Source organism: Oncorhynchus keta, chromosome 6 (assembly GCF_023373465.1).
Source record: "Oncorhynchus keta strain PuntledgeMale-10-30-2019 chromosome 6, Oket_V2, whole genome shotgun sequence".
NCBI classification, from domain to species: Eukaryota; Metazoa; Chordata; class Actinopteri; order Salmoniformes; family Salmonidae; genus Oncorhynchus; species Oncorhynchus keta.
The window spans coordinates 9,716,089-9,727,088 of record NC_068426.1 but is presented as its reverse complement, the minus strand read 5'-3'; the positions used below and the strand labels follow the sequence as shown (position 1 = coordinate 9,727,088).

Here is an 11,000-nt window from a genome sequence, read left to right as displayed (position 1 = left end):
ACACCTTCTGTGCCCTTCCCCAGATCATGTCTCAGGACATCCTGTCTGAGAGGTCTAATCACACCTTTTGGAGACACCTTCCCCAGATCTGTATCTCAACACGAATACCTGTCTCAGGCTCTACAGACACCTTCTGGTACCCTTCCCCAGATCTGTTCTCAGATGCACTGTCTGTCTACAGACAATTCCTTCCACCCCATGTCTTGGTTTTGCTCTGACATTCACTGTCATCTGTGGGACCTAAGAGCAGACTGCTGTGTGCCTTTGTAAATCATGTCCAATCAATTGAGTTTCTGACAGGTGGACTCCAATCAAGTTGTAGAAACATCTCAAGGATGATCAATGGAAACAGGATGCACCTGAGCTCAATTTAGAGTCTCATAGCATAGGGTCTGAATACTTATGTAAATAAGGTATTTATTTTTTAATAAATTAAAAACCTGTTTTCGCTTTTGTCATTATGGGGTAATGTGTGTCGATTGCTGAGGATTTTGTATTTATTTCAATCCATTTTAGAATAAGGCTGTAAGGTAACAACGTGTGGGAAAAGTCAAGGGGTCTGAATGGGTTCTGAAAGCAGTGTGTGTGTATTAAAGTGACCAGACTTAGTATCTGGTCCCATATTCCTAGCACATAATGACTACATCAAGCTTGTGACTCTACAAACTTGTTGGATGCATTGGTTATTTGTTTTGGTTGTTTCCCCCAATAGAAATTAAAGGTAAAATAAGTAATTTTTGAGTCACTGTTATTGTAAATAAGAATATGTTTCTAAACACCTCTACATTAATGTGGATGCTACCATGATTACAGATAGTTCTGAATTAAATCGGGAGTAATTATGAGTGAGAAAGTTAGACGCACAAAAAATATCATACCCCCATGACATAGCCTCTTACCATTACAATAACAGAGGTTAGCATGATATTTATGCCTAACTCATCATTCACAATTATCATGGTCGCATCCATATTAAATGTAGAACTGCTTAGAAACATATTCTATTTACAGTAAAAGTGCCAATACATTATTTACCTTTAATTTCCATTGGGCACAACATCTGAGACAACCAAAACGAACAGCAAATGCATCCAACACACTGTTCTCTGATGTTGTCTGAAATGTTGATGTCGATTGAAGCTCTTCCCACAGTCCAATGGTAAGGCTTTTCTCTAGTGTGTTCTACGCTGGTGGTTCTTTAGAGTAGAAGATGCGGTAAAACTCTTCCCACAGTCAGAGCAGCTATATGGTTTCTCCCCTGTATGTGTTCTCTGATGTTGTACCATACTCCCCTTTTGACTGAAACATTTCCCACAGTCAGAGCAGCTATACGGTTTCTCCCCTGTATGTATTCTCTGGTGGTATACCAAACTCCCCTTATGACTGAAGTTCTTTCCACAGTCAGAACAGCTATGAGATTTCTCCCTTGTGTGTGTTCTCTGATGCTGTTTTAAGTTTGAATGTTGACTGAAACTCTTCCCACAGTCAGAGCAATGGTAAGAATTCTCTCCAGTGGACGTGAGCGGATTCCTTGTTGATAAAGAGGTCTTGCCACGAGTTTCCTCCTCTTCTTCTCCTTTGAATTTAACAGTCAGCTCCAGCGTCTGACTTTCATCCTCCATCTTGACTGACTCCATCTTTGGATCTGGCTTGCTTAGGTCGCTATGGTTACAGTCAGGACCCCCTTTCCCAGGCTGAGGACACTCCCACGTTTCCTCTATCCTTTCCTCTTTCAGAAGTCCAGAATAGTCTAGACAGAATATAAACAATAAGCATCACTGAAGAAGTCAGATTGATTTCCTGTTCACTCTCGTTCTGACACCTTATTTGTTAGTGCTGAGCGATTAGCCAACATTTTTTATTTTTTATTACAACTAATTGTCCAACATCGGATCAATTCGTTTAATTCCATTGAGTTCTCTAGAGAGAAATCATACGAAGCTTTAGATTTGTAGTTTTCAATAGGCAAATATTCAACCTAGTTCAGCTCAGAAAAGTGGAAATGAACTACTATGAAAAGAAGCAAGGTGCTCGACTCCACCTTTAAATAAACTTAAATCAGGCGCTGAATTCTCGTATATAATCCAAAAGATCAAAAATAGGACAGAAAACATTTGTGCAATACATGTTAAGGTTATTCAGAGGGCTGTCCTATTTTTGTTCTTTGAATTAACTACAATGACCAGAATCCATTGCGCCAGTTCTTCCCAGCTCCACACACGGTCTGTGTGCATGAGAGAGGAATGTACATGACACAGAGACGAGAGAGTGATAGCTCGTGAGGTAGCTCTACCCGATTGATAGTTGTAGCAGACTTGAAAGTATGCCTTATCTACTTATTCTAGAACTACTAAAAGTGATTTAGTCAGCTCTGCAGCATGGGCAGCTACGAGCTAGCCAACAAATAGTATGACTCAATGGAGAGAGACAGAGGACAACATTAGACAGAGAGAGAGAGACAGAGGACAACATTAGACGGAGAGAGAGAGAGACAGAGGACAACGTTAGACGGAGAGAGAGAGAGACAGAGGACAACGTTAGACGGAGAGAGAGAGACAGAGGACAACGTTAGACGGAGAGAGAGAGAGAGACAGAGGACAGAGAGAGAGAGACAGAGGACAACGTTAGACGGAGAGAGAGACAGAGGACAACGTTAGACGGAGAGAGAGAGAGACAGAGGACAACGTTAGACGGAGAGAGAGAGAGACAGAGGACAACGTTAGACGGAGAGAGAGAGACAGAGGACAACGTTAGACGGAGAGAGAGAGAGACAGGACAACGTTAGACGGAGAGAGAGAGAGACAGGACAACGTTAGAAGGCAAGAGACAGAGGACAACGTTAGATGGCTGGCTGGCTGCTCCTGTCTGAGCAGAGATTACTTAAATAATAATCAAAGAAAAGTAATATACACAACTGAAATAATTTACTGATGTAAAGTAATGTGCTAAGCAGTAATGGGAAGTCACTACCATCATGGGGCTCTTATTAATAGTTGTGTTCTGTTAGAGACTATGGAATTTCAATTAAAAAAGGCTCAAATCATTTCAAGGTTATATTTCATTATGTTTAAAAAAAAATACAAATTAAATAGAAAACTGTGATAATCATTTTTTTTAACCGAAACCTCAAAAAGCAACTCATCGCTCGGTACTATTATTGATCCCAACAGGCCCAATACTGAATCTGATACGAATACTCACTTAGATACATAAAATTATCCACATCTTCTTCTTTGATATTCAGGTCCAGCGTCCGACTTTCATCCTCCAGCTTCGGATCTAGCGTGCTTTGGTCACTATGGTAACAGTCAGGACCATGCAGCACTGTAAAAAAAGAAGAAGCAGAATAAGGTTAACTTAACAAGTGTTTTGTTTGAGGGGATCAAACTTGGGATGGACGTGTGAAATCATTTCACTAGTCGGATATTCTTTATTTTATTCCTCTGCACAACGGGAGAGACCGTGCTGCAGGTGGAGGAAGCTGATCCGGTGTGAGATAACAGGGGAGCGGACAGGAGGGAGAGAGATGCAGTAGCCAAGCCAGATCAATGACGAGTTGGACTGTCTAACTTACAGCAGACACAATGTTTGTCAACGAGCACAACTGATGGAAGGAATTGCAAAAAAAAATAATAATAAAAATAAATAAAATCGCTGAAGTTGGAGACTTATCTCCCTCTAACTTTAAACATTGCTCTCTGACCAGCTAACCGATCGCTGCAGCTGTACATAGTCCATCGGTAAATAGCCCACCCAATTTACCTACCTCATCCCCATACTGTTTTTATTTATTTACTTTTCTTCTCTTTTGCACAACAATATCTCTACCTGTACATGACCATCTGATCATTTATCACTCCGGTGTTAATCTGCTAAATTGTAATTATCCACCTACCTCATGCCTTTTGCACACAATGTATATAGACTTTTTTTTTTCTTCCCTAATGTGTTATTGACTTGTTTATGGTTTACTCCATGTGTAACTCTGTGTTGTTGTCTGTTCACACTGCTATGCTTTATCTAGGCCAGGTCACAGTTGAGAACAAGTCCTCATTTACAAATAAAAATGTAGGGATAATGTAACCACAGCAGTCTGGAAGATCGTCATTCCAAGGACTCGCTAGAAAGAGAATCACCAGCTCATCTGGCCCCGACTGTGGCCCTGCCTGGTGATGGGCACAGATCGACTGAGATTGTGCTGAACAAGAGATGGCATCACCAAATGCAGCAAGTCATCATGTTGGGTATTTTATCATTTCAATTCGAGGTATTACTTCATTACAGACTCAATTCCCACTAACTCACATTGAGGCAAACAGTTCATATATATATATATATATATGATAAACTCGGCAAAAAAATTAACGTCCCTTTTTCAAAGATATTTGGATTTTTACTAATTAATATAATAATAATATAATATATATATGCCATTTACGAATTAACTTCAGATCTTCATTGTAAAGGGTTGAAACACTGTTTCCGATGCTTGTTCAATGAACCATAAACCATTAGTGAAGATGCACCTGTGGAACGGTCGCCAAGACACAAAGCTTATAGACGGTAGGCAATTAAGGTCAGTTATGAAAACTTAGGACAATGAAGAGGAAATTCTACTGACTCTGGGGGAAAAAAACAAAAGAAAGATGCCCAGGGTCCCTGCTAATCTGTGTGAACGTGCCTCAGGCATGCTGCAAGGAGGCATGAGGACTGCAGATGTGGCCAGGGCAATAATTGCAAAGTCCGTTACTGTGAGATGCCTAAGACAGCGCTACAGGAAGACAGGATGGACAGCTGATCGTACTCCCAGTGGCAGACCACGTGTAACAACACCTGCACAGGATCAGTACATCTGAACATCACACCTTTGGGACAGGTATAGGATGGCAGCAACAACTGCATGAGTTACACCAGGAACGCACAATCCCTCCATCTGTGCTCAAACTGTCCACAATAGGCTGAGAGAGGCTGGACTGAAGGCTTGTAGGCCTGTTGTAATGCAGGTCCTCACCAGACATCACCTGCAACAACGTCGCCTATGGGCACAAACCCACCGTCGCTGGACCAGACAGGACTGGCAAAAAGTGCTCATCACTGACGAGTTGAGGTTTTGTCTCACCAGGGGTGATGGTCTGATTCACGTTTATCGTCGAAGGAATGAACATTACACCGAGGCCTGTACTCTTGAACGGGATCAATTTGGTGGTATGTCATGGTCTGGGGCAGCGTGCCACAGAACCATTTGACTGAGCTTGTCGTCATTGCAGGCAATCTCAACGCTGTGCATTACAGGGAAGACATCCTCCTCCCTCATGTGGTACACGTCCTACAGGCTCATTCTGACATGACCCAGCCATACTCCTCGTTCTGTGTGCGATTTCCTGCAAGACAGGAATGTCAGTGTTCTGCCATGGCCAGCATAGAGCCCGGATCTCAATCCCATTGAGCACCTCTGGGACCTGTTGGATTGGAGGTTGAGGGCTAGGGCCATTCCCTCCAGAAATGTCTGGGAACTTGCAGGTGCCTTGGTGGAAGAGTATGGTAACATCTCACAGCAAGAACTGGCAAATCTGGTGCAGTCCATGAGGAGAAGATGCACTGCAGTACTTAATGCAGCTGGTGGCCACACCAGAGACTGACTTACTTTTGATTTTGACCCCTCCCCTCTCCCATTTCTGTTAGTCACATGTCTGTGGAACTTGTTCAGTTTCTCTCAGTTGTTGAATCTTATGTTCATACAAATATTTACACATGTTAAGTTTGCTGAAAATAAACACAGTTGACAGTGAGAGGACAGTTCTTTTTTTGCTGAGTTTATACAGTTGAAGTCGGAAGTTCACATACACCTCAGCCAAATACATTTAGACTCAGTTTTTTACAATTCCTGACATTTAATCCGGGTAAAAATGCCCCGTCTTAGGTCAGTTAGGATCACCACTATTTTAAGAATGTGAAATGTAAGAGAGTGTGAAATGTAATAATAGTAGAGAGAATTATTTAATTCAGCATTTATTTATTTCATCACATTCCCAGTGGGTCGGAAGTTTACATATACTAATTGAGTGTTTGGTAGCATTGCCTTTAAATTGTTTCACTTGAAAAATAACTGACATTTTGGTTAATCGCTCAGCACTAACACCTTACAATGTCAAAGCCTAAGTGTTAACATAACTGTGTACCTTCAGAACAGTCAGGAAGGACATGTTCCTCTGTGTCTGGACTTGCCATGGCAACAGCATTGCCGTCAGACTGTGCTTTACTGCATCTCCTCTTTCTTGAGATTCTAGGGGACAACAGTAGAGCTCAAGTGAGAATTAGCAACTGAATGAAAATGCATTTCAAATGAAAACACAAAATGTAATGAATACAAACATACCTTGTCTGTTTGCCTTGGGGAAATATTGATGGAACAAAATCGGCACTGTTGTAGTCCATAGAAGGTTCTCCTGGTTGGAAAGAAAAATGGTGATTAGTGAATGTAATTTTGTAATTTTTGTCAATTATTCCTTCAAAGCTAGAATCCTTAGTTGAATTATATATACCTACCGATTTTTTTTTTTACATTTTATTTTACTCCTTTTTTCTCCCCAATTTCATGGTATCCAATTGGTAGTAGTTACAGTCTTGTCTCATCGGAGAGGTGAAGGTCGAGAGCACTATTGTTGCTCACGCTGTTCACGACACACATGTGAATTTCAGTGGTTCAGTACATTTCTCCAGCCCCATACCCTAACTTTTTAGTTAAACAAAGGCGGGTAATTGCGCTGCTATTTTTTGATTGATTCCGTCATTTTATCTTTCACTAGCAAACCTATTAGAATTTGCTAACTAGCCCAAACATTACTTACCAGAGATGAAATGAGCTCCACACAAGCTATAATCACCCCTCAGACCATCAGGGCCCCAATCCACCCGTTTTATGGCTTGCAGCCACAACCGTCTTCTATTCTTTTGGAAGGGATGAGATCCTCTTGGTATAGTGAAGAATCTCCATCCTTGACCAGCTCGATTAGCACAATTCACCGCACAGCAGTTTCTCATTGTAGTTACTAACTACAGTAGCTAAGAAGTACCAAAATATATGTTATGGTATGTACTTTGTTCGGTCGAGCAAGAGGCTTTGTGATGGGACTCGTGATACCGGAGCGCCGATACTCCAATGAAGTTTTCAAAGCACTAGTTACTGATTCGACCACTGGTATAAATTCAAGAATTGGACACTGCGTCCAAGATGTCCGACAGTTGTTTTCAAGGTAATCAGATGAAGAGGCGAAGCGAGAGGATTTACTCCGCCCAAAATGTGTCCACGTGAGTTAAACCCTTTTTTTGTATGGAGGTGAATGAGAGTTTGTCGAATTACGTGAGGTTTATTTGATTGACTAGAAGTGTCGTAATGTTTAGGTTTTTTTAATATTTTTTTTTACATACACTCAGTGGCCAGTACATCAACCTGTTGACGAAAATGGATCACTCCAACAGACGGCGAGTCTTCTTCTTCTATGGTATATTGGCGTGTGCACCATTTAGTGTACACCCTCCCACTTCTGTGTGGATGGAAACAGGAAAAACGGAACAAACTAACAAAACTACCTACAAAAAAATTAAGTAAACCAAGTCAAAGAAAATGCTCTGTTAAAAACAAAACCGATCTGATCCCTACACAGTACCAAAAACCTTTCTGCCTCAGCCACAATAATATCCAGTTTCTTTGACTTTGAGACTTGAGTTTAGAACTGTGGCAATGAACAACACAAAATCCTCCTTTTTAACACACATGGTATATTTATGACTGGCAGCTAGCACTTACTACAGGCACGACATCCATCCAATACCATGTCTTTACTAGCGTCACTTGTTTTCTCAACACTTTTAATCACCTCCACATAGGAGATTCGATTGACCACTTCGGTTTTTCCACCTCAATCTGCTTCACCCTTACAGGGCTCTTGGGATCATAATCCCCACCTCAATCTCCTTCACCCTTACAGGGCTCTTGGGATCATAATCCCCACCACCATCTCCTTCACCCTTACAGGGCTCTTGGGATCATAATCCCCACCACAATCTTCTTCACATTTACAGGGCTCTTGGGATCATAATCCCCACCACAATCTCCTTCACCCTTACAGGGCTCTTGGGATCATAATCCCCACCACAATCTCCTTCACCCTTACAGGGCTCTTGATCATAATCCCCACCACAATCTCCTTCACCCTTACAGGGCTCTTGATCATAATCCCCACCACAATCTCCTTCACCCTTACAGGGCTCTTGATCATAATCCCCACCACAATCTCCTTCACCCTTACAGGGCTCTTGGGATCATAATCCCCACCTCAATCTCCTTCACCCTTACAGGGCTCTTGGGATCATAATCCCCACCACAATCTCCTTGACCTTTACAGGGCTCTTGGGATCATAATCCCCACCACAATCTCCTTCACCCTTACAGGGCTCTTGGGATCATAATCCCCACCACAATCTCCTTGACCTTTACAGGGCTCAGCATCCACTTCCGCCATCTCTCAGAGACTGTCATGCTTCTACACACCTTTCTTCAGTATAATCCATCCGTCTGCACACACTTGAAACAATCAATCAATCAAATGTTTTTATAAAGCTCTTTTTTTTTACATCAGCTGATGCCACAAAGTGCTGTACAGAAACCCAGCCTAAAACCCCAAACAGCAAGCAATGCAGATGTAAAAACCTGGCCAAATTCTTAATTTATTTTACACTGCAGTGGTTTGGGGCCAAAAGCTCTTTCGGGCGTATCTTAAATAACCAAGCTCCACATACGTTGGTACTGTAGGTGCTCTTCATTTTTTTTTTTTTAAACAGGACCCACTTTTTTTATCCATTGACCTAGCAGGTCAGACGCTGGGCACCAACCACACCAGGAAGTCTCTTTCGGTGTTCAACCTGAACCTCTGTCTGGGATGTCTCCTTTGATGGGTGCACTGAAGTTCAAAGCACAATACTTCTGTTGTCCGGATTCTTTTGAGACCAACTGCAATCTTCCTCTGTTATTCATAAAATCATAAAAACAATGAATAAAATAAGACCACACCTGGTCACTCAGACTCCTTGTTTTTCCCAGCACATATATTCACAATTTGACACCTCAAAACGGGTCTCCTACATATGCATCCTTATTCAACAAACGCATCCCAACATGAAACGATGAATTATCGTTCGTAGACGTATCCTCCACTCCAATTTTAGACCATTTCCTTTCTGTTAGATTTTTGGACACTAATGTTGTCCATTCAGAACATTCGTCTTCATCAACTTTGCTCGACACGCTGCTTGATTCCAGCTCCGCCTCCATTTCCTCCATCTCTCAGAGAGTGAGGCATGTAGCCGTGGCTTGCTATATAAAGCAGGCAGACAGGCATCGAGGCATTCAGTTACTGTTCGATTGAGCGTTAGATTGGGCAGAACGAGTGACCTAAGAGACTTTGAGCGTGGTATGATCGTCGATGCCAGGCGCGACGGATCCATTATGTCTAGGGTTTAACAGAGAATGGCGCGGCAAAGAAAAAACAGGAGAATGTCAAGAATCGTGTAAGCTAACAGGCGGGCCACAAACAGTCAAATACTGGTACGGTACAACAGTGGTGTGCAGAATGGCATCTCAGAATGCACAACTCATCACACCTTGTCACGGATGGGCTATTGCAGCAGACACCGAAAATAAGGTTTGAGGTTAACAAGCTTAGGATGTTTAATGAGATAATATCAGTCAGTTAACATGACTTTGATGAATCACAAAGCATTTGTAAATAAATTCATTAAAAATCCTACAATGTGATTTTCTGGATTTTTTTTCTTCTAATTTTGTCCGTCATAGTTGAAGTGTACCTATGATGAAAAGTACAGGCCTCTCTCATCTTTTTAAGTGGGAGAACTTGCACAATTAGTGGCTGACTAAATACTAAATACATTTCTCTTTGCTAAGAAGCTTTTTAATATAAACAATCACAGTAAGGTATTTAATTATTACCCAGAAATGATTTAATATTGAGACAAAAATAAATCAATTGAACATTTAAGCTTTCCTGACTAACTGAGCCTGCTGGGTGCATATGTGGCCACATTATCAACTTGGGAGAATAATGATCTGCAACAGACACCAGTATCTGGCTGTATTTTAAGCTCCGACTGACCTTCTACACTAAACTGTCAAGAGTAGACACACAACTGATCCAAATGGAATGAAATATTTTAGTGTAAGAGACGTTTGAAAAGGCAGGACTTATGCCCCAGACAGTCCTAGCAAAATTCTTGCTTGATACATTTCTCTTTGCTAAGAAGCTTTTTTAATATAAACAATCACAGTAAGGTATTTAATTATTACCCAGAAATGATTTAATATTGAGACAAAAATAAATCAATTGAACATTTAAGCTTTCCTGACTAACTGAGCCTGCTGGGTGCATATGTGGCCACATTATCAACTTGGGAGAATAATGATCTGCAACAGACACCAGTTGAAATATTCAGGACTTATGCCCCGCTATTCAAATGACACTTGCAGCCGAGAGTAGAATTGTACTCCCTTGAAAACAATAATGCAATTATGCTTTGCATTGTGGTGTCGTAGGCTAGTCTAGGTAGACTAATTGTATTGCCCCTAAACAAGCTGCAGGTCTCATGTTTTACCTGTTCTTTCATGCGCAATGATGAACCTGGCTTCTCCTCTTTTATATTGAAAATTGGTGCAGCTTTGAATTATTTATGTGCGGTATGATTGATAGTTGCATTTTGCAGATCTGGACAAACTATCCACTATTTGCACTGACTGGTGGATAGAGGGCAGGATGACTGGGAGAATATACTGACCTGTGGTATGGTAAAAGTTAGCACACAGAAAAGAGTAGTGCATAAAGGAAGTACCAAAACACCTTGATATAGGAGAGGAGCATGCAAGCAGATGAAGAAATGTGGCTCGAATTAAATAAATGATAAAGTAAAACCTGTAAAATGGTGAATGTAAA

At 41.3% G+C, this 11,000-nt stretch overlaps 1 protein-coding gene across 1 annotated transcript; it reads right to left on the bottom strand.

Annotated features, from left to right (window-relative positions):
• Positions 1-279: 279 nt before the first annotated feature.
• Positions 280-7,462, bottom strand: LOC118384905 (zinc finger protein 211-like). Its single transcript, XM_035771598.2, has 5 exons — positions 6,849-7,462; positions 6,377-6,446; positions 6,180-6,283; positions 3,202-3,324; positions 280-1,750 (listed from the first exon to the last, which is right to left on the bottom strand). The coding sequence occupies exons 1-5, from the start codon at positions 7,039-7,041 to the stop codon at positions 1,173-1,175; spliced, it is 1,068 nt and encodes a 355-aa protein (XP_035627491.1). The 5' UTR covers positions 7,042-7,462; the 3' UTR covers positions 280-1,172.
• Positions 7,463-11,000: the final 3,538 nt, after the last annotated feature.